Below are 24966 nucleotides of genomic sequence, written 5' to 3'. Positions count from 1 at the left end.
AAAATCCCCAAAGTGAAGTGACACATGCAGGCAGTCTGATAAACTGCTGAGTGTCACACAAGTTGGACAGAGGTAATCCCTGTGTTCGTGTCCCTACACCTTCTGAACCTTGTCTTCATTTTCAAAATCTGATTTATTTATTTATTTATCAAGCTATCCAGAAGTGTCATTGTCACCCAACACTTCTGAAACACTGGGGTTAAACTCTGTTCAATACACATTCTGCTCATATACATCTCTGATAACACATTCATTAACAAAGATAGACATCTTTCATTTCTACACAGATTTCAAATTTTCTGTTTGAGAAGACAAATACTCAGGTCTTAAAAAATTTATACAACAGTTATATTCTAATGTTGATTTTATTGTTACCACCCTGGTACTAATATTCAAGATGATAACAAATAGGACAAGTAACTGGGGGACAATCCATGAATATGACAACATCTTGTTGTATGTATCACATTTATTGGAATGAGTCTGGGAAAACAATGACTCTATTTTTTCAAAAAAATGTGTTAATGGTCTTTTTACATGTCTCAGTTAAAAACAGTCCCAGGTCTTTATTATATTTGACTGCTTCACAGTTATAAGCCCTGTGCTAGGGAGTTAACAACTCACTGAACTGTCACACTAAAATCAAACACTTTAAAGATTATGCAAGCTTATATATCTTATATTCTTTGCATGTCTCTTCTCCCCCATCATGTTGCAAGAACTATATTTTATCTGATCTTGTTGTTGCTCTCATTTTGAAATCTTATCACACTTTAAGTGAATAGCAACACTCAATGGGATTTCTGTTTATCACAGTGCTTCCTGTTTTCACAGTATCCCTCAGTGAGGGATAATTTCCTGAGGTTAACAGCGATAAGAAGGAGTCATTTCTGGTGAAGATATGTGTGAAAGTAAGCATGGGAATATCTAGTCACAGCTCCATCAAACAATAAGCAGAGAGGCAGATCGTGGAGTAGCCATGTAGAACACTGAAGAAAACTTACAAACTAGGTTAACAGACAGCTGGTTTCATCCAGAGAAGATGCATAGGAAGGCAAGGGGAAGTCCCAGATAACTGAGAAAAGTCAGTGTCCTTGAGCTGTGAAAAAGATGAAAGGATCTAAACAAAGTTTGTATGTCAGGTAGGTACATGCATCAGGTTTCCCTGAGAGATGACTTTCTTCTGGTTTTGGATCTTGAATTTGGATTTTGTCCAAATGGTCTAGCTATCAATTCCCATGGTGAAAAATATACTTATTTTTATTCTCTCGCGAGTACTGATATTTAACTGAAAGCCAGAACTGCATCTATTTTTGACAACCATGGCTACAGCAATCCGATAAATATCTATCCTGCCTCAGTATAGCAACTTTTATAATTCACTTTTAAAGTAATCTACTTCACCTGTAGATGTCAATTCCTGTTTTAGAGAAATACTAACTCTGCACAAAGTGATCAGCAGAATTCATCCCCCACTTAAAGGGAGCAACTTTCTAACTACTTGGTAAATACAAAGATGTCTGGTTAGATACAGCTCTGTAATTCATCTCCATAGGAAGACACATAAACTCTTTCCAAAAGGACATATAAAAAAGAGAGTTTTCACTTTACACAAACTTAGAAAGAATGAACCACTCAAGCTTAGAACTACAAACAAAGGATATTGCTAGGATGATCTGTCCTTTGTAACATTTGGAAAAAAAAATGAACAGAAATAAGAGCACTGACACAGGTGCTTCTCATTTCACAAAAATATAGGAGAGAATTCAAGGTCGTATCGTCTCTTACCCTGCTATGCTTTTGTTTCCGAGACCACTGGGAGACATATACTATCTCTATAACTACCGAGGAAGCTGTTCTCATAGCAAATGCTAAGTGTTTAAAAGCTCTATGAATTTCTTTTTTGTACTATCCTCCTATGCCTTTGCATGGTATAAACAACATGGAAAACGGAACTGGATGTGAACACCAAGAGAAAATCAATTCAGGATGATGAGCTCAAGACAGTGTCTGGGGTGGTTTTGAGATATAACAACTTCAGAAACTGTTGGGACAGAGCTGCTATGAAGGTCACTGTCCAATTTCCCCAATACAGTCCTTGAAAATGAATGCCATAGTCTGTTAGGCAAATAAAAATCTAAGGTGATCCCACAGAACATCTTGGCTGATGTCTGGTCATGGCTGCATGTGTCCCTTCTGATTTTTCTTTTGTTACAAAGCAGTCTGGCTTTCATAACATTTTAGTGACTTGTTCATACCAAGAAAAAATTTGATATCATTCTTAAGAAACAAGCATCATTTCATAGAAATGACTTGGAATTAAGCTACTGGCAAGCCAAATGTAATTCGGTTATTTCAGGAAATAGATCAGGTCCTGATTCCAGAAATGTTTATGTGGATGCACTCTCAGTAACAAATAAGCAAGACGCTAGAACACAGACTAAATGCCAAGGTGACAGATATTTAAATAGTATTGAGTAGAATAAACACAGAAAATATGCATAGGTTAGATTTTAAATAGCTCACAGAACTTAAATGCCCCAAATTTTCATAGAACACACATAACATTTTTTGAGGACTATCTCACAAAGAATTCATACTAACTCACATGTGATGGGGATCTGAAGCAAGTGTGCCCTTAAACCTGTGAAAAGCCAATTTAAAGGAACATTTATTTTTGCTATTTATTTATTTTTTTTTTATTTTATTCAAAATTCATACTGTTTTGCATAACAACATGTATCTTTACAGAACGGGAAAGAATAATGCCACATGGCTAATGTAGACTGCGTACACAGTCTGATTATCTACTTCAGTTCTGTACAGTGATTTTTGCAAGTCAATGTGTCTGAGCAATCCATTCTCTAACATTTTTTTCACATTTGTCTCCTTCTATGACTACACTCTCTGCCATCTGCTCTTTTATATATATAACATTCTTTAATAGTAAACCACTGGGACTAGGAACTGTATTTTACTAGCATCTTAGTATTGTGCATAATATATTAGTGCCTTTATTCTCAGTAGAAAAGAGAGGAACACCATTTTACCACAAAGCAACTGAAAAATAATGAATTATTCCTGCAGAAATAGACTTGTGCCAAAAAAATTTGCAAATACTATAAAGTCTCAAGCAGCTAGGAGCTTTCTAAATCTGTTCATGCACATTGGAGAAACAGTTACAGCGAGTGAAATTCCATTCCTAAATCTCTGTGAATTATTTCCTTTGCCCACCAAATTCAATTCTGCCTCAGAAAAGAAACTCTTAAGTGGATTATTCATTTTCAGGAAAGAATACATTTTCTTCTTGAAACTTTTCTTTCTTTCTTTCTTTCTTTCTTTCTTTCTTTCTTTCTTTCTTTCTTTCTTTCTTTTTCTTTCTTTCTTTTCTTTTTTCTTTTTCTTTTTCTTTTTCTTTTTCTTTTTCTTTTTCTTTTTCTTTTTCTTTTTCTTTTTCTTTTTCTTTTTCTTTTTCTTTTTCTTTTTCTTTTTCTTTTTCTTTCTTTCTTTCTTTTGTTCTTTCTTTCTTTTGTTCTTTCTCTTTCTATTTCTCTCTTTCTCTTTCTCTTTCTCTTTCTCTCTTTCTCTCTTTCTTTCTCTCTTTCTCTCTTCCTTCCTTCCTTCCTTCCTTCCTTCCTTCCTTCCTTCCTTTTTCTGCCTTTCTGCCTTCCTGCTTGCCCTCCTTCCTGCCTTCCTTCTTTCTCTCCTTCTTCTCTCCCTCTCTCCTTCCCTCCCCTTCATCCATCTGTCCTCTTTCTTGTACTAATTACTCTTCTATGTACTGTCCTCTGTAGCTCAGCAGAACAATTTGTAAAAAGCGCCTCTCACCACCCCTTACACAAGCTGAATGCTGTCTGTATAGGAACCCACAACTGTACATGCACTCTTCAGTAGATATTATGCTGTTACTTTAAACTTTCAGGTCATATACATTTTCATGGTAATGAAAGAAATCTGCAAAAATAGTAAGAGCAGATCTGAGTAAACTCTAATGCCACTGATTACAGATGGGGGCAGGCTTACAGGCTAACATGGTTATTTTAGGTGTATCTACCTAGGTATAAGGGCATGCCAACCTTTCTATCCTTCCTTCAAAGTGACCAGACATGCCTCATCTCTCATACCAAAGCAGCTATAATTCCCTCTGTGGTGGTGTAACCAGGCTGATAAGCCTACCTGGGGGTCCAGATAAACCAACCCCATCAATGGAACACACTCATGCTACTTCACCACTTTCAGTCAAAGCTGGCTAAGACTGTTTGGGAAGGTCCACGTCTGTCCGTACCCATTCATGGAGGCACAATTTGACTGCTAGCATGCAAGAAGCTGTGCTTCTGGTATAGGTTTTGGTACAGAGCATTGTGTCAGGATGGAACCACCATCCCCACTCAGGACTCCTTTCTGCTTGGGGGCAGGATAAGACTATGTTTTCACTACGGCATGAACTGGGTCCTGTGCAGTCAGCTAATACTGCCAGAACAACATGGATAAAGCCAGCTCTTCTCCTTCCCTGGCTTTTCCCAAACAGCTAGTGAGGTAATATAGGGAATACACTAATGACACCTCTCCACAATCCTTTGTCCATTCCCACAGCCAGACCTATAGTCTGAATAAATGTCATTTAACCCAAGAGGGAAGAAATAATGGGGATATCCAGTATGACGGTGATCACTCAACTGCCTGAGAAAGAGTGGGGTGAAATATACTTGGCAAGAAATACACATTTCACTAAGGGGAAAGATGGCACTTTAGTAGAAGGGACAGCTTACGTTTATTTGCTGAGAGCTGGGACTTATACTGGCCTCGAACCAGACGGCAGGTGGACCCATCACCATTGCAGACCCCACAGTTATCTTCCTTGACAGCGCTTCCCAGCTGGCGGTCACAGCCAACAATCTGGCAAGAGAGAAAGACGTGCAGTTCAATGTGAACACCTACTGCCTGACTGCTCGATCCATCTCTGCAACTAATTACTGCCAATTTCTCTCTCAGCATCTCTAGAGGGCCATAAAGTACATTAGCAATGAAAGAGGCTGAGCAAATCTGGATAGGAGTTTCAGACATGAGATAGTGAGCAGTTTAGTAGTCAATAGCTTTTGCAGTCCAGAGAAAGAAAAGAGTATTGTTGGAGGTTGTTTTTTTAGGGCACTGTCAACACATCATGGTCAGGATCCTATCAGAAATTGTACTTCTTAAGAATTTCAAAACGAAAAATACCTGAAATAGGTAGGAAGACAGATGCTTAGACAGCAGACATAGATAAAAGAAAAGAGTAGCACAGAGCAGCACAGATAAATAATAGTAAAATGGCTGAGATCTCAGGGAAATTTTACCTGCTATACATTTGGAAAAAACATGTGGTTTTAATTATGTTTGACAATAATCCTACTCCACACAGTCACAGACTGCATTCAGACTTAAAGATCTGATAAAGGAAGAAGGAACCGTTAAAAAAAAACAACTTAAGAGTCAGAAGTGTAATTACCTGCTTAGAAACTGGCTTTACGCTTATGTGTAAATTGTTTTGTTCAAAATTTTAAAACTTAAATAGGTAAGCTAGGCTTCTCAATTCATAAACAACATATAGTTCCCGGGAGAATTAAATACAAATGTGTAATTAAATAGACTTAAAATTAAATAAATGGAATATAAATTTATTTAGCATGGTGCTAATATAGGTCTTTTGTTTGAACTTCGAATTCTGGATCCATGTTATGAATTTTATACACAAATACTTGAAATTCAAGAAATTAAGCAAGTCCATACAGTATTATAATTATCTTTACATATATTAGAAAATGAAAGGCCTTCTAGCATTCTGGCATGTAAAGTTAGCAATGAAAAAATAATTGTGTATAAATTCTGCTTCTAAGGAGTTTGTGCTAAGACTCAGCCAAACAAAGAGTATATATAAACAGAGGGAATTTTAAATAAAGTGCTAAGTTCAGCTTTAAAATTTCCTCCATCTGTGAGCTTCAGTTAAAATCAGAGAGTTGACTCTTATAAACTGTTAAGAGCAAGTAGGACACTTATCCTCCAGGCTCATAAAAGCTGCATATGTAACTTGCCCACTTAAACATTCAGACTAACATGTCTTATTTGTGTGTGCACAATTGCAGATCCCTGCTAGTGCTAGCTGTACTTGTGATGTTGACATTTCCTCTGTTTTCTGCTGTGAAAATGTAGGTCTTGATTAAGGCTTGGTATCTGCTTTCAGCAGTTCAGTACCCATTTCTAACATCATTATTTTACTAGTGAAAGAATAACATTTTCCTTGGTTATCTGTCATACTGATATCATAAATAATTTAATTTCAAACATTACAAGTTTAGATTAAGGGTTGATGAAAACTACCGCCAAATTTCTTTGATTTTACCCACTTCTACTAGGTCAGAACTGGGTCAGTCTCCCATGCTTCTGCATTACATTATAATGTCTTCATGGGAACTAACGAAGGCTAATGGAGTAATAGTCAAGCAATAATGATACATTTCTTTAAGAAACTGGTCACACCAAGACTGCAAGAGACATTTTATGACATTAAAACCACCATGGCAAATAATGCTTAGACTGCTGAACCAAAATTAAGATTATCTTGACTATGACTACTCCATACAAAGCTTCCAATTACAGACATATTCTATCAGTGATACCATGTAAGATTTATTATTTTCTTCTGAATAAGAATATCCCCACAAGGGGTGAACCACCTTTTATAAATACAAAGTGATTTACTTCACTTTCATGAATGTCTCTGTAAAAACAAGAAGTGGAAAAAAAATCATTTGCATGATCTGAAAACTGTCTGACACAATGCCTACAACTCAGATGACTTTCCTTCAAGTGAACCACTACAGATCACTAACCTCCAGGGTGAGAAGTGTCCTGCTGAAGAATGCATACATCATTGGAAAGGCCAGAATTCCCTTCCATACCTGTCCATAAGATATTTTATATTAATTCAATGATACAGTCTAGAATGGTATCCAAACCTACACGTTTCCACCTATTTTGAAAAGAACATGCGAACTGCCTGGATGTGAAAAGGGCTGGACTTGAAACTCAGAGACGAGGCAACCAATTTCAGAAACAGCCTTTACTACTTTAAAGCCTTTTTAACTTTGTGAATCATCAACTCACATGTTGCCATGGGCTGCATTCTGATTAAAGTCAATTTATAAATTGAGCAATTTGGGGCTAGGTCACAACTTGTAGAGGAAACTACAAAGAAAATCTCAGGTGTAAAAGGAAGTCATACTGAGGTTCATTGTTCTTTTTGAGACAGACATCCATTGCCATTGTATGGCACAAAAATAATTATTTTACTGAAAATGCTGTATTTCAAATGGAACATGAAACAAAAAGGAGACCTCAAGTGAACACCAAAATTTAAATAGCATGCACGGAACATGTACATCTTCCTGTACTTGGTAAAGTCTCTCAGATAACTGTATACTTTCAGAAACTTTGATGAAATGAAACAAATTTACTGTTTCTCCCCAAGTTTCCAAGGTAGCTTTTTGGTTAGCCAAATTAGATTATCTGTCCTAATAGATATTCAGAGCTGTTGGAATATATATTAAATTTTCATTAAAAATCCTTATGAGTGATTACAGGAGATTCCAAACAACAAAATAATTATTATTTTTTAATTAAAAAAAAAAACCACTAAAACTGTGCAAGTGGTCAAATATCACTCTGCAGTGAGATTTTGACAAATTAGAGGGCTGGGCAGCCGCCAACCACATGAAGTATAACAACTGCAAGTGCTGAATTCTGCACCTGGGACAAGGCAACCCTGGCTGTATGTACAGACTGGGTGATGAAAGGGTGGAGAGATGTCCTGCAGAGAGGGATCTGGGGGTTTTGGTTGATGGCAAGCTGAATGTGAGCCAGAACAGCGCTCTGGCAGTCAAAATTGGCAGCTGTACCCTGGGGTGCATCAGGCAAGGCATTGCTATCTGGTTGGGGAAAGGGATTGTCCTGCTCTGCTCTGCGCTGGTGCAGCCTCACCTTGAGTACTGCGTGCAGTTCTGGGCACCACAATATGAGAAGGACATAAAACTATTAGAGGGTGTCCAAAGGAGTGCAACAAAGATGGTGAAGGGCCTAGACGGCAAGAAAGATGGTGAAGGGCCTAAAGGGCAAGATGTATGAGGAGTGGCTGAGGGATAGTGAGCTGGGGATAGGGTGATGCAAAATACATTCCAAAATAAATGCTCCGGGGATGCATCAAGCACGGCGCTGCTTGCTGATTGAGGGAAGGGACTGTCCAGCTGGGGTCCCTTGGTTTGTTCAGCCCAGAGCAGGCTGAGGGGAGGCCTCATGGTGGCCTACAGCTCCCCCACGAGGGCCGTGGAGGGGCAGGCGCTGAGCTCTGCTCTCTGGGGACAGCGACAGGACCCGAGGGAACAGCATGGAGCTGGGACGGGAGGGTCAGGCTGGGTGTTAGGGAAAGGTTCTTCTGTGATTAATTTAACTGATGCCTGAATGAGGTATTGTTTCCAAGTTCACTTCACTGTTCACTTTTTTTTTTTGTTTGGTTGTTTTTTTCCCCTTTCCTACTGAGGTAAATCCTTACTGAGGTAAATCCATCTTTTGCAGATGATTACAGTCAGTAAAAAGCCAGATAGTCTTTGCAATGGAGTCCTCAATGCTTTAAAATAAATAAAAAAAAAAAAAAAACATTGCTCCTAATCTCTTGTATTATTTTTTATTATCTCTTACATGAAAACAGTATACAGGTTGGATACTTATGAAAATAAAGGGTCAGACAAGGAAATATTAAAGTGCTCCTGAAAAACTACACAGTTCCTGAGAGGAATAATAACTTTTGTCTCAACAAGCAGGAGAAACTTAAGTTTGGTTGAGCTGGGATGAGAATATGGAATGTCCATAACATTGCTGTCACTCTCCAACAAGGCAGCAGAGAAAAGAATGAAGGTACAGGCAAAAATATATCACCACAAACCCCAAGGTCTGCAGAGAGTTAGCAAGGAAGGCAGAGGTGTTTCTTGCAATATCTAGTCAGAACATGAACAAAATGAAGAGAATAGGTTTTGAAACGGTGGTTGCAATGCACTATGCTGAAGATACAACACACTAGGGGAGACCCACCTTTCAGGAAAAGTAGGTTAACTTAGGCTGCAGAACTAGAAAAGCCTGCTTTTTTAGATGACCACTGACATGGACATACTGACCTGACCAGCGGTGGTTAAAGATTCATCATGAAAATAAGCACCATGGAAGATACTGCTTGCCTAGGTTAGTAGGCAAAGGAGTGAATAGGGATATTGTGCCTCCAATCCACAGCTCAGAGCAAAGGTTTGGTGGACACAGTTTGAAGCAAAATACTGACATTTGCGAATCAAAGGTCTGGGGAATATTTCACTTTGAAAAGCTTTGAAATGTCAACTCCTCATCTTAGTTTGAAACTGGAACCAATGTTGAAATTCTGAAGTTTCTGTGGGATGGAAACTTCCTTTTCCAATGCATTCTAGTCTTAATCTTAATATATCCTGGGGGGTTTAGGGAGATGAAGTCTTTTTCAATCCATAAAGTGTTGGGAAGGAAGCCCCCACCAGGAATGAAAATGGATTACTGCAACACATTGTGCCTAGAAATGTTCTGAAGTAAGCAGTTTTCGTACTCATTTCTATTACACATTAAGTTTCCTCCACTTAAAGAAGGGTAATGAAGCACAGACTTTCCACACTGAAATCTTCAGAGTTTCAAGTTGCTGAAGTGTGGTCAGAGGCTTGAACAGCAGATTGTTACCACACAAAATGTCAGAAGCAGCTCCATTCAGTTCCCTGATAGCCTAATCCAAACCCCATTGAAATAAAGAAAATGCACCTGTAAATTCAATACACTTTGGATGAAGTTTCTACATATTTCTAAAGGCATTCCTATGAAGCATGTTGCTGTTGTGGTTAAATGCCCGTAAAGCAGCACAGGCATATCATGCAGAGCTCTGGAAGTCACTGGCTTTTCACAGTATATGGAAGATATCAACTATGCAGTACTAGAGTGAGGAAGTCACAGGTGAGTATCACCTCCCTGCCCAGTTCTTTAGCATCTCATCCTGTGACAATGTATACTCTAAAGTGGGCTGACTTTTTATTATCTTTATGGGTTTAGCATAAAAAGCTAGCAACAAAAAGCCAGAATAATAACAGCTAATCCCTCGCTGGCGGAGCCTGTATTGTTTTCTGGCTTAAGATACCACAGTTCTGCTCAGAGGTAAAGATTCCATATTACATTTTAGGCTGAAGTCCCACACTTCATGCTGAGTTTGATTCTTCCCCACTCCCAGTTTTACTCCACTGATAGCCAGTGAGTTGGCAAAACAGAATAACAGGGATATTCCTGACTCTGAGATATATAAATAAAGAAATTTTTACAAGACACTGCAAGAAAAAAAAAAAAAGGTTATCAAGTTAACAGAACAACTGCTTATGCATAAGTTAAAGGCATTAGGTTGCAAGTCCAACAACGGGGGTTGGAGCAAATTCACTGAGTGCGTGCTTGAATGTTATTCGTGTATGTGTTCCCCTTGTGGACTTGAACTCTGGCTCAGTTTAGCAAATTTTTCCAGAAATAAAACTGGACCAGCAATGACAGGTTCTGCTTCAGCCCTGCTAGCCTGGAAATGCCCTGAAGTAAGAAGTTTTCATAATCATTTCTATTCAGTATTAAGAAACCCTGGGCAGGAAATAATGTAATAAAGCGAGCTTGCAAATCTAGCCAATTATAAATAAATCTCTCTGTTTTTCAAAGGGCATGTCTGCAGTTCAAACACAACTATTTCTGAGATTCTGAGAAAAACAAAGTTGCCCTTCACATGGATACTAATGTGGGGCTCAATCTGGGACTTGTGTAGATTGTCACTGCTCAGCTGAAGAAAGTTTTGGATCCGAGCCACTGTTTCAACTGAGTCCAAAATACCATTTTACAATCAGGGTGAAGAGTTGTTGTACTCTTAAATTATTGTGGAGAGAACAAGCTTCAGGCTGTATGGCAAGCTGGAACCAGACTGGTGTCTGTGATATAGGAACACGCAGCCCCTGTTGCAGTGGTGTCTGCCTTTCAGTTCACCTTATGTTTCGTGCTGACACTTTCCAGCCTCAGCATTTACCTAGCACAGCCTGCCTCCAGACATGACACCATCCTGCAACAGGCACGCTCTTGTGCAGCACCAAGCACCAAGCTGGATCCTCTTACCCCACAGAATTTAGGTGCAGCCACACCACAAACAGCGACTGTAAGATGATTTTCAACAATGGCAAGGCAATTCGTAATTGTGCTGGTAGAAGTGGTGTGTGCTAGGCCCAGTGACATGTGCAGCCAACGGGCTTGTTTGGCACTTGAGCCAAGAGCAACTTACAGCTGTTCAGTCAGTGTAAACAGGCTTTTGTCACTGATCAGTAGCCAAATTGTTAAAAATAACCACTTTAGTGACTGAGATCCACCATCCAGCACAATAAGGATGTGGCTGGCCAGCTCAGTAATTCAGTGTAACTGATTTGCAGATCCTGTCTGGTATCTACCCCATCAGCCCAGCATTTCAGGGCAGTCACGATTCTCAGCTATTACTATTTTTAAACCCAGACAATGATCCTCATGGAGCCTCGCCAGCATGTTGGACACAGTACTTAGGGAGTCAATGGTTCAGCCATAGCTCTAGAAGCAAACAGCAAACATCTAGCAGCAGAAGAAACTCAAGATAAGTGCCTATTACTCAGGTTTCCCTCAGGGAAAAGAATAAATGTAACCTCATTCTGAAACCACCCTTGATTTAAAAAGAAGTAATTAAATTCATTTAAAAGCTGCAACTTCTAAATGAGGATTTATAGATACATTAAAGTCTTGGATGTGGGAAAAAGGCAACTCCTATCCTTATAGGCAAATTTCATTAGAAGTAATCTTCCTACATAAAAAGGTTGAATTTTGTAGGTTCAGTCATACATACAACCAATTTACTGTTTGGGCCAACATAAGAAAGCTCAGATATCTGGAAACGAAGCCACATCTAGTTCATTCTCTGACGATACAGAAATCCAGACTCTGTCATTCCATAAATAGCAATATTTAAACAGAATTAAGTTCAATTAGTTTATAGACAGATGACAAGAGAAAACCTGCTGCGGAAGAAAAGAGGCTTTTGTAAGCATTCATCTTCCCTCATCCATCTCATTCATACTTTCCTTTGGTTTTGCTACATGTGGGTTCACATGCCAATCTTCTGCCAAGGTAAGAATGAGCTTCTGCTATATTCCTGCATACCTGTGCTCTCATTGATGGAGGAGAATGAAAAAACAACAACAACAACAAAAATACATTTTTTCAAGGCAGTGCTCTATAGCAGGTTACTACTGAAATACTAGATTTTCTCTAAAAGATTCCCACATATCATCGGGATTATCATCTCGCTTATTTAGCATTTCCAAGGGAAAGATTTGCCAGGTTTGGTGAAAGAGGGTAAGAATACTACAGCAGAAAGTGATTGCACAGGCCATTATAAATCAAAACTCACCAAGGCAATTCTCTGTAAGTATCCTCAGAACAATGTGCTTGAGAAATCAAAAGCAAATTCTATGAAGTCTGCCCTCTGGACCCACTCTCTTCTCCCAGACGATGAAGCACTAAACTGTAAAAGCATTTAATTGGCTCTTGTGACACTTTACATTTGACTGTGATCCTTTGTCAGCTCTGGCATGACTTTGTGGCATGCTTGATACTGACACTCAGACCTCTCTTCTGTTGGATGTACAAGCTTCCTACTCTCAAACAGACTTCTTTTGTTGGCAGAAGCCTGTTCTCTGTCGGGCTGGATAAATGGGGATCCAGCTGCAGTGCCTTGCTACTAACAGAGTGCCAGCACAGGCTTTCTGGTGCTTCAGGCAGTCATGCCATCTGTGTTATCAAAGGACAGACTTCACCCAGAGTTCAAATACTTAAGAGAGACCGCAGGTTCCCAAGCCACTGCTGAAACTTCTAGTCTATATGCTATTCTAGCCAGCTCCTCAGTGAGTAAGAGGAGTACATGCAGGCTCTATGAGAAGACATTGGGATGACAGAAGACCTAAGGGGTCTGCAGCCTCACCCTGTCCTGGATCTTCATGACAACTGGAAGACTTCCCGTGGTCTTTAGTGAAACCCATACATCAGTGTCGGTGGGAACATTCAAAGCTGCCCAGCCAGCATGGACATATTGCTGTCTTCACACAGCACTAAATCTCCTGGGCTACTCTACACACCTCAGGTCTTAGGTAGGCTAAGGAAATACATGCACACAGACAACTTCCTGGTATCTGTAACGAGCCTCCAAACTGATCTTTTTTTTATTATTATTATTATTTATTATTTTTTATTTTTTGGTAAGCCTGTGAATTACAATGTGCTTTGTCTTGGCAAATGGAGGTGCCCTGTATGCTGTTGGTCAAAGACACTACGCACAGTAGACCGTTTGTCTTCTTGGGAGTAACAGCAGGTATTGTTTCTGCTGAAAGACTAGAACAAAAAGCCTCTGCAGTGGTGCCAATCTCTGTTGGATCATAAAGTGGAAAACTGATAGCTCAGGGCTGGGGAGTGAAGTTCTAATAATGTAAATGCAGATTCTTTCACACAATAAACATATCTCCATTTCCTTGCCACTCTCTGCCACAAAAATGTTGTTACCTGGCACGATAATAGCAATTTAAGCATTTGACAATTACACTTCTGAGTCATTAGGTTCTCCATCCCACTCATTTCTGTGTGCTGGAACAATGTCATGTCAAAGCTACTTCTTTCATCTCAGAACAATGATACTTATCAACAACAAAACAAAATTCAGGTTTGCTATACATGTAACTTGAGACAGATGAAGATAGAGAGTATTAGACAAAAGGCTCAAGCAGCAGTTCAAGCTGTTCAGCCTGACACAGCTCAAAAGTACCTGACTGTCAGAAATCAAGAATTCAGTACTTTTTGAAACGCTGGTTCCCCAGAAGGCATCTAGCTTTCAATGCAGTCCCCCAAAAGATGGATTGCTTTTGAGTACTTATGTTCAGGAGTTTTGTGCAGACATCAGAAACTGCAAAGTCGTTTTAAGCATCAGGCCAAAAGGCTTTGCTAAGCTAAAAGACAACTTAGAATTGATCCTGTTGTAATGCCTTCTGTTTGTCTGGGGGAAAATAGCCACCTTTTTGCCTAAATAAAACAGTTATCTTTACACCTTTTGTATTTTTCTTCTGGAGTTTTTGTAGCTTAGAAGAGACTAAAAAAAAAAAAAAAGCCACGAAAAGGAGCCAGAAATGACTGAACGACAGAAGACTGAAATCCCAGCAACATTTAATTACCTACACTTCTTCCCCCAATGCTTTCTTTTGTTTTACCCTGACTTCTGTCATGGTCTTGGCAGAAGAAAAAGATCATTAGTGGAAGGTGTCCTGGGGGACTGAATTCCCTCTAAAAATGAATACACTCCGATACAAACACAAATGATGCCCGTTTGCAGAGAATTAATGGCACAAACACCATCATTTCTCTACTCTGCCATCAAATGGGCAAATGATGGGTATTTTCAGTACTCTTCTATGAATGTAAAACAGCAAAACAGGTAAGAACCTCTTTTTGGAAATTTCTCCCTCCAAGAGTTTTCAGAGGTAGATAATATGCCAAATTAAAGTGCAGAAAAATGGGATCTTGTCAAAGGAAGAACCTGATCCCCTGTGTTAATGGTAGCAAGCACGGATGAGAATAGTGATTAAAATTAGAGCAATGGGTTTTGTAGCATGGAAGAAACGCAGGCTACTTTTTTCCAGGGCTTCAATCAGGGCAGGATAGAATCCTGGCCTTCTCCTTTCTCAGATCTGGAGTTGACTTGAAATGCTTGAAGAGAGCATGCAAAACAATTGGGTCCCAAGCTAAGGACCAACTAGGAGCAGCCTGGGGCTCAGGGGCCAATTTCTGCAGCTGTGCCCCAGGTGCGTCCCAAAGGAAGACATCCATGAGCCTTCAAAAGCCTGCTGAAGTGCCCACCTAATCCATGTTTTTTAAAATCCATGTTTTAATAGTAACCAGGTTTATTGTGCCAGTGACTACAACATCCATGCACCAAACATGCCACCGTGTTAAGTGATACCCTCATCCTGATTAGCTGTATATTGTAGGTTGAGCCAGAAACAGAAAAGAGTCCATAAAACAACACTCTGTATTTGGGAAGGGAGAAAGAGAAACTGTACATCCCTAAATCACAAGTTAGTCGGAAGATTGACAGGCAATATAGCACAGTTATTACTTAAAGCAGAACACATACATCACTGTTCTGATATTAAGCACCTACAGCTGCTGTCTCTGATGTAAAAATTTAGAACCATAAGCATACACATACATGCATATACATAGGAATACAAGTATGTATATATAAAGAACATAACAATGTGGTAAATATGCAGTGGGAAAAACTATTTAACAAAACATCACTGCAGAAAGGCCTGCAAAAGAGGATGAGGGAAAAGATCAAGAGTGTTACTTTCATATTATTGCATATACAGTAGTAAAACTGCTGCTTTGCATTTTTGTAGGGCTGATTTTGGCCTATTTACGGATTTAGTTGACAGGTCCTTTAGGAAATAGTTCTAAAGGGCAAAAGGATCCGGGAAGACTAGACATTTTTCAAGAATGAAACCTCAAAGGTACATGAGCAGGCTGTCCCTATGTTCTGAAAGATATGCTAGCAGGGAAGAAGACCAGAGACCTTCTTCTGGAACTTGAGAAAAGGAAAAAAAAAAAAAAAAAAAGAGTCTATGAAGAAGGGGCAGGCAATTCAGGGGGACTATAAAGATGTCGTGAGGTTATACAGGAAGGAAATGAGAAGGCCCAAAGCCCAGCTAGAGCTTAACTTGGCCACTACAATAAAAGACCATAAAAAATCGTTTTATAACTACATAAAAGAAAACGAGGACTAAAGACAATCTCCATCCTTGGATGCAGGAGGGCAACAGAATGGCAAGGGATGAGAAGAAGGCTGAGTTACTTAATGCCTTCTTTGCCTCAGTCTATATTAGTAAGACTAATTCTTCTCAGGGTACCCAGCTCACTGAGCAGGAAGACAGAGGCAAGGGGCACAATAAAGCCACTATGGTCCAGGGGAAAATGATTAGCAATCTAGGACACCCACAAACATATGTGGCTGGATCAAGGGTGCTGAAGGAGCTGGCAGAAGTGTTTGACAAGACATTTTCAACAATTTAGTAGAGTCCTGGCTGACTGGAGAGGTCCCAGTCGACTGGAGGTTGGCAAATGCAACGCCCATCTACAAGAAGGAGAGGAACTACAGGGAACTACAGGCCCACCAGTATGACCTGGGTGCCAGGGAAGGTCACAGAGCAGATCATCTTGAGTGCCACCACATAGCACATACAGGACAACCAGGCAATCAGACACAGTCAGCAGGGGTTTTTAAAAGGTGGGTCCTGCCTGACTTACCTGATATCCTTCCATGACAAGATCACCTGCTTAGTGAAGAAGGGAAAGGCTATGGATCTTGTTTACCTGGACTTTAGAAAAGCAATCGATACTGTTTACCACAGCCTTCTCCAGGAGAAAGTGGCTGCTCTTGGTTTGAACAGATGTACAGTTCACTGGGCAAAAACATGTCCAAATGGCTAGGCCCAAAAGGTTGTTGTGAATGGAGTTAAATCTGGTTGGTGGGCAGTCACAACCTGTGATCTCCAGGACTCAGTATTGTGGCCAGATTTGTTTAACATTTAATCAATGATCTGGATGAGGGGATCGAATGCACCCTCGGTAAGTTGCAGACGACACCAAGATGGGCAGGAGTGTTGATCTGCTTGAGGGTAGGAAGACTGCAGAAGGATCTGGACAGGCTGTATGGATGGGCCAAGTCCATTCACATGACATTCAGCAAGGCTAATGCCGGGTCCTGCGCTGGGCTCACAACAGCCCCATGCAGCCGTATAGCCTTGACGAAGAGTGGCTGGAAAGCTGCCCAGCAGAAAAAGACCTGGGGGGTGCTGGTCAACAGCTGGCTCAACATGAGCCAGCAGTGTGCCCAGGTGGCCAAGAAGGCCAACAGCATCGTGGCCTTTGTCAGAAACAGTGCAGCAAGCTGGACTAGGAAAGTGATGGTCTCTCTGTACCCAGTACTGGTGACTATTGTGTTCAGTTTCGCGCCCCTCACTACATGAAGGACATTGAGTTGCTTGAGCATGCTCAAAGAAGATCAACAAAGCTGGTGAAGGGACTAAAAAGACATGTTATGAGGAGCAGCTAAGGGAACTGGAGCTGTTTAGTCTGGAGGAAAAGGAGGCTGAGGGGAAACTTCATCATTCTCTACAGCTACCCGAAAGCCACCTGCAGCGAGGAGGGTGTCAGTCAATTTTCTCAGGTGACAAGTACTAAGAGATGATGCAACAGCCTCAAGTTGTGTCAGGGGAGGTTTAGATCTGATATCAGGAAGAATTTCTTGATGGAAAGGTTGGTTAGGCATTGGAATGGTCTCCCCAGTGAAGTGGTGATATTTAAGAGATGCATGAATGTGGAGCTTAGCGACATGGTTTAGCAGTGGACTTGTAGTGTTAGGCGGATGGCTGGACTTGATGATCTTTAAGTTCTTTTCCAACCAAAATGATTCCATGATTCTATAATGACAGATATTCTTTTTTTTTTTTTTTGTGTGTTTATATGTTATTCATTCATCTATTATACATATCCAAGCCCTACTGGACAAAGCTGCATATGAACATCCAGAAGATAATTTCTCACTTACATTAGAAATATTTTCCCCTATCAATTTATTTGATCTATCACTCACTATCAAATTCTTTTATCATACATTTGTAATGACGAGTAATGTCAGAATAGTAAGCATTAGTACTTAAGACTAATATTTGAAAAGAAAAAAAAGCTTTTTTTTTTTTTTTTTCTTCTTAAGAAGTAGATGAAAAAACTATACATAATACACTTCTGGAAAAATATTCTTAATCCAGTGCACTCACTGCCTCAGCTTGAAATGAACTATAGCTCTGAAAGTACAAATCAGTTTTGTTGGCTGCAATTCCATTGCAATACTGACTTCAAAAACAAGCAATGATTTTTGTTATTTCAAGCCATGTCATTTTATTAAATAATCTTTCCTAATGTTTTTATTTAATCATTTATTTTTAAGTCAGTGTTTTTCAGCCTGTGTCCATAGCATCATGGGGTCCATGGACTGACCACTTTTACTACAGGTACTTATCAGTTTGTGAAAGGTAAATAAGGGGGAAGTAATCTTGCTGTCAGATGACTTGAATTCACTATGCAGCTCAGCAGGAAAATGTCTTATAAATCAATCAATCAATCAATCAATCAGTCAGAAAAGATTATAAGCTACCTCTAGTACTATTTGGTGATTGATCTGTAAATAAAACAAATGAACACTACCATAAATATCAGACATTAAGATAAGAATTTATGAGATACAGCTCTCTTTAACTAACAACCTCCAAAATAAAAAGAATGTAATGGAGTGTATCGGGTTTACACTGCAAGGGCCTGTTAGTAGCGGGGCTGCAGCAGAGTCCAGCAGCTGCCCCGTGTCAGATCAGAGCCAGCTCCAGGCGGCTCCAAAGGGACCCGCTGCTGGCCAGAGCCCACGCAGGAGCAGGGGTCTGGGAGGAGCTGCCGCCCACCCGTGGGGGACCCGTGCTGGAGCAGTTTGCTCCTGGGGGATGGACCCCGTGGTACGGAGCCATGTGGGAGCAGTTCTTGAAGAGCTGCTGCCTGTGGGCAGCCCCCGCAGGCTCAGTTCGGGAAGGACGGCATCCCGTGGGAGGGACCCCACAGGGAGCAGGGGCAGAGAGGGACCGTGAGGGAGCGGCGGAGACGAAGCGACAGGGACTGACCGCAGCCACCATTCCCCGTTCCCCTGCGCTGCTTGGGGGGAGGAGGTAGAAGGGCGTATAAAGGGCAAAGGTGTTTTTAGTTTGCTTTTAGTTTTTCACTGCTCTAATCTGTTAGCAAGAGGCAATAAATTACATTAATCTCCATATGCTGAGTCTTTTCTGTCCATGATGATACTTGGTGAGCGATCTTCCCGTCCTTATCTCAACCCTTGAGGCCTTTCTGTGGTATTCTCTCCCGTTTTTTCTTTGAGGACAGGGCGTGAGAGAGTGGTTACAGGGGAGTTCAGCTGCCGAGATGGGTAAAACCACCACATGGAAAAAGATGAATAGTTCTGAAAGAAGAAACAAATGTGCTTTTTCCAACCCCATTCTTTTCATAGCAGCGAACTTCCCCGAAGGCCTCCTCAGGAGTGACCAGCTTTCATATTTTTGGGTCCAATCCTGCTATTAGAGCTATAATATGCTTCATTCTGCCATTCCAGTATAAACAGAAAATAATTTAACAGTCTTTAATAACAACAACAACTGTAATGGCAGCAATAATAATAAACATACAATTAGTATCAGAGTTGATTTTTCAATAGCAGATTAATCTATGACTGCTGTAAAATTATTCCAGGTTTATGCTGAAATAAATGAAGGCAAAAGCTGGCCCCTTTATCTTGATTCTTTAGAGAATTTTAAAGGAGTCAATAGCTCTTATACACCTGCATGTGTATGAAACCAGACAGCTTTTAACAAAATCCAGGCATACATCATATCAATTTTTATGGATTTTTAATAGGCACCACACTACTAAACGTTGCTATTAATTGTAGCATCATTCTTTTTAAAAAGTTTTTGCAAGCAAATTTACGCTATCTTTCAGAGACATTGGCTACAAGTTCTGCCTTTGGTGGGAGAGCTTACTTAGTTACACCCCTGTAGGAGTTAGATAAAAGAGAATGTTCTGATTATGGAAATTTTCAAAATTTTACATTTTAATATTAGAATGCTGTAAGCTTTCTGAGGGCTATAATGATTTTTCATGGCAAAGGAATGCTGTTGTCTTGTCCTGTGCCTAAAATGTTAAAAGCAAGACCTCAGACGGCACACTTCACTGTGGCTCATATTACAGGGAGAAAAAAAAAGAAAAAAAAAAGAGACAGAGACAGAGAGAAAATTAAGTGAAAAGATAAGTGCCTGTGAGAAAGGAGGGGATGCAGGGATCCTGTGTGGACTGGGAAATTGCTGTATTATCACGTTTCCAGTCCCTGTGAAGCCAGGCTCCTTGGGCTGGGAAGGAGGAGTGCAGAGCAGAAGTACCATGCCACATGTGTAAATGTAAGAGACTGTCCAGACTGCAAGCACCTGATCTATGAATGTGGCTTCAGGGAAGTACTCATCTACATCAGGTGCAGTTTTGGCTACAATACTGATGGGAGCTGTTTTTTGGAAACACTGTGTAACACCTAGCTGCCTGCCAAAACATTTAATAAATAAAACAATCATCCTGATCTGGTGGCACACAGCCACATGCAGATTCTGCCATTAGTGCTGGAGACAGCAGAAGCCCTGGATAACCCTTGATCACCTGAGAAAGCAAAGACTGATTTTCTTGCTCTTCCTTGCCAGAGTTAACAAAAGGAGTATTTGTGGAATTCAGACAAGCAGAAGACAAAAATTAAATTGAAAGAGAACCAAATATGAAGACTATGATAACAGGAAGAACAAGTGAAAATGATCAGGAAAATAGAGAATGACAAAAACAAAAATGGAATACTTCCCCTTCAGGAGAATCAGAGAGAGGAAACCAAAGGGTTTGGTTTGTAGAAGGGAAATGTTAGAAGAAACTGGATAACAGGAAAGAGATTTTGTTTTCATTAGTAAAAGTCCCAGAATTTTTATGGTTACTGGTGATTGGGTTACAGGACTTTCAGAGCATGCATGACCATGCTCCTCGCAATCCAGTGCTGCATCCTGATCAGGGTTTGTTTAGAGCCCAAAGTATGAAAGTGTGAGGAAAAAGAGAAAGCTGCACTAATACTCAGATAGCTGCTTGAGTGAATAATCAAGGGAAAACACACAGCAAGAACTATGGCAGGCAGTCACAGGGACATGGCAGGAAAGGGCGCAGCCCACAATCAAGCAAAGTTGTCAGGTGAGAGAGGATAAAAACATGTGATGGCAGAGAACAGAACAGATGAACTGTCAATCACAGAAATGGAAAAGAAGTCCATGCATTTAACAAATTACAGTATGATTTTAGTGTGCATCATATAAGGCTGGCTCTTGATCAGAACCCAGTATAATGAAATCAATGAAATATGACAGAAAATTTCTTCAGGTGGATTTCCAACTGCTCATTGAGAGTATTATCAGCAGTACTGTCTGCATGTGACAACAATTGGTGATAAAGAAGGAAAAGAAGACATTGAGCAGGTGAGGATGGAGGGAAGAAGGGGGGGAGAGACGGCAGGCAGACAGGCAGGAAGGAAGGAAGGGTGGAAGGAAGGGAGGAAGCAAAACCAGAAAAGATTCATGATGTTTCATTTTGAGCAAGACTAAACATTATGTTTATAGTGTGGAATATTAAAGCCCTATTCATCCTAAAAGACATTCAGTTGACTTCAACATGGTGCTTCAAGCTAGCAGCATTATAACAATGGGGTATACTGCATCGTGAGGCAACCTCAAAATGAGACCCAAAGATTACATCTGTATTTCCTTAAAATAGCAGAAAGAAAAAGTGACTAACATAACACAGAGATCCATACATAAACCTATTTAAAGTTGTTAGGAGGAACAAGACAATTAAGAAGAAATAAAAGGCAATAAGAGTTTTTCATTTGAAAAACAGTGTTGCTCAAACTCTGTCACCTATGGGCTTCAATGTAAACTCCAGAAAGAGGAAAACAATCCTTAGAGATTAATTTCCATTAATTTCTTAGGTATTTTACACAAAGGTGAAATGTAGCCAATCTCTTCACAGAAGATAAATACATTCATGTTTCGGTAATTTGGTAGCAGATAAGACACAGACAACTTGCATGACTCCTGAACTCTCAGGGTCATCTGTACTACCCTATCCAATGAAGCATGTATAGCACTGAATCAGCAACTACCTAACCTCTTCCATACCCCACCTCTGTAAATAAAGTAAATATCTTTTCATGATTCTCCAAACATACTCTACAGGGAATCAAAGATTTAACAATGCAACTTATTGAATCTCTACATTGGAAGGTGGCTTTCTTGCTCTGAATATGGTCAGAAGTTTCTTCAGAATTTAACTAGTAGGAGGCTAGCACATAAAACAAAGACTTCAGCTAAATAACTAATCATTAAACAAAGACTCATAAATATACCACTAAGCTACTGGTAATTCTAAAGCTACAAACAACGTGAAAAATTAAGAGATAAGCATGAGAGAAGGATCTTGTAATTTCCAAATGTTGCATCTTGTGAACAAATTGCCAATGGGAGTGAAAAATAACACTTTTAATCAGGAAGGAGTGCTGAGGCACACAGAAGGCAATTCAACTACCTCTTCTTTTCCACCATTAATAACTTCAGGAACAGCTTATGAGCACACAATAGGCCATGGGCAGACCCAAATTTCACATGCTGCGGAACAGCCCTGTGGTGAGTTCACAGAGCTCACACAATATCTGTGTAAGCATACACTGATTTTAACGTCATTTATACTAACTCATGATTCTTGCACAGACTGATTGAATAGGCTTGATTAAATGTTTTATAAAATGTTCTAGTACCTCTACTGTCATAAAGATATGACTGGCTAGCAGGGATGCACTGTGATAATAATACTTTCTGTTACTTTAAATTTAACACATCCAAAAATCTAAAATTTATTTAGATTAGTGGGGAGTGCAGTGTGAGCATTATTTTTTTTTGGCCATCCTCGAAAACGATGCAGTATTTGTACGTGTATGGGAAATGTTGATGGAGAAACTGAATGCTGAAGGTCCTGGGAAATACACAGTCATTATATTTATGAGGTAAAAATTATTATATCATTCTACCACTGTGGAGTATAAAAGCAAAAGGTTACTTTAGCTGAAGTTCCTCAGGGATATTAGTGTAGAGTATTGTACATCTACCTTCAAAATGCCTACCTAAGCCACAGAGACAATTAAGATATAGGACCATTGTAGGATCTATGAGTGTAGCCAGCTTCAGTATTCCAGGAGTAAGAAGTGTCATGAGAATGCAAATGTGTTTGTTTTAGTAGTGAATAGTTGTGTTTCTGTTCCTAAAGGATGGCTTTCTCAGAAAGTTTGCTTCAGATTTGGGCCAAATTAGAAATAAGCCTGACACAAAACCTGAATGTGCTTTTCCTAATTTCCAGCCCACTGTAGGCAGAATACTTTGAGTCACTCTCCCATGCAGCTTCCTGTGCCTCTAGTCAAATTCAGAAGATTAAAAGAAACAAATAAGCAAGAACAACAACAAAACCCACAAACAAAACAAACAAAAAACCACAAGACTGAAATGCAGCTCTCATTAAAAAAAATATTAAAATATTAAAAAAAAAAAATTCAAAAACATGCACAATTCAAGAGATTTAGATGATTCCCTTTTTCAGATCACAAATGAGATTAATTGAACAAGTGGCTACTCAGTTTCATTTACTGACTATTGGCTAGAGTAGAAAATCAAAGAGAAAGAAAGCAGGGGGGAAAACTTCCCAAGGCACATAATGCGGCTGAAAATACATAGAAAGCCAACAATGTATGAAGTCTACTTAGATTTGAAGGAAACTAGGCACTGAAACATGGACCCAGACTTAGCCTTTTATAATATTGAGGTGTGTTCCATGATAAACAGAGATGGCACAAATGTACTCCCATCCATTAGCCTGTAGCCTATAAGCAGTTCAGGCAACTAAAGTTTGATGTAGATGGGTTCAAAACAACAGTAATATACATGTAAATGCAATACATAAGTAAAAGGTAATAGAAATACAACTCAGTGAAAGGAAGAAGACAAATTAGGATGTCAATAAATTGGCTGAATGATCTCTAGATGTGAATTTAAGGGTTAAAAAGTCTCACTTTTAACGAATGGAGAAACTGAGACCCAAAGAGGTGTAGCAGCTTGCTCAGTTATGTTACAAACCACTGGTAGATTTTCCAGTTTTGTACTTCATCCACCACTACGTGGTTTGTGACTTATAGGGAGCAACAATCCTCAAAGACAACATAATTTCCTAGACTTGGAAAGCTTTTGCAAAGCAAAATAAAAAGCTAAAATTATTTTCTTAGGAAACTTTCAAACTTGATCTACTACTGCAGCTAACTACAAAACAGTTCAAAACCTGAGATTACATTCCTCCAAAAACCCCAAGAATACTCTTTAAGTGAGAAAATAACTTTTGCTCATTGTTTTTGTATACCTCTTCCAAACAAGGTAAAACAAGGTAAACAAGGTAAAGAGAACAAGATTATGGAAACAGATGACTAAAAAGAAGAACCCCAGATGGTGCAGGTACGGAGAAGAAGAGAGTGTGTAAGAGAGAACTGAGGGAAGAAGTCATCAGCAAAGCTGGCAGAGTAGGGCTTCTCTCCTTACTTGGCACAAACCGCTGATGCACATGTCCAAGGATTCAGTGTAGCACCGGGTCCCATCCAGAACCTTTGGTGCCAGCTCTACAACCAAAGCTGCCCCTCTGGCTTGGCACTTCAGCGAGCATGGGTTGTCGGGATCATTAGAGACAGGAAGCCACTCGTAAAACTGCCCCTGGTACTTGACATCATTGTGAGCCGAGCACTGCTGAGCACGAAAATCACCTGCTTCTGGAGGACAGTCCTGCAGAAAAGGAGGAGGAAAAGGTCAGTGAGTCTACTCGTGATGAGTGATCACAGTGTTGTGTAGCTGGCCGAGCTTCACAGTGACCAGATGTACCCAGATTTTCTGTTCAGAATATCTCAGACTGAAATAGAAGAGACAGCTACAACTACATAAAATTCAACAGTATAATTATGCCTTCTTTTCTTCTTTCCCCAGAATTACTGAAAAAACATCAAGGCCACGTGTAAATATGCAGGAGACACAAGAAACACACTTTATG

At 39.8% G+C, this 24966-nt stretch overlaps 1 protein-coding gene and 1 long non-coding RNA gene across 6 annotated transcripts in view; one reads left to right on the top strand and one right to left on the bottom strand.

Moving 5' to 3' along the window:
* ADAMTSL1 (ADAMTS like 1) overlaps positions 1-24966 on the bottom strand; it is a 476605-nt gene that overhangs the window by 131541 nt on the left and 320098 nt on the right. For all 5 annotated transcript variants that reach the window (XM_040540933.1, XM_040540934.1, XM_040540938.1 and 2 more), the window contains 2 exons: positions 24468-24704; positions 4770-4896 (listed from right to left, as the gene is read on the bottom strand). In XM_040540933.1, coding sequence (XP_040396867.1) covers positions 4770-4896; positions 24468-24704 — 364 coding nt within the window. The remainder of the gene's footprint in view (positions 1-4769; positions 4897-24467; positions 24705-24966) is intronic.
* On the top strand, positions 647-22697 carry LOC121061700. Its single transcript, XR_005815222.1, has 3 exons — positions 647-911; positions 2004-2006; positions 22682-22697. It is a non-coding gene; the product is annotated as an uncharacterized LOC121061700 (long non-coding RNA).

Source organism: Cygnus olor, chromosome Z, assembly GCF_009769625.2.
Source record: "Cygnus olor isolate bCygOlo1 chromosome Z, bCygOlo1.pri.v2, whole genome shotgun sequence".
Taxonomy (NCBI): Eukaryota; Metazoa; Chordata; class Aves; order Anseriformes; family Anatidae; genus Cygnus; species Cygnus olor.
Note: the sequence above shows the minus strand (reverse complement) of the source record. Positions and strands in the feature narration are given on the sequence as shown.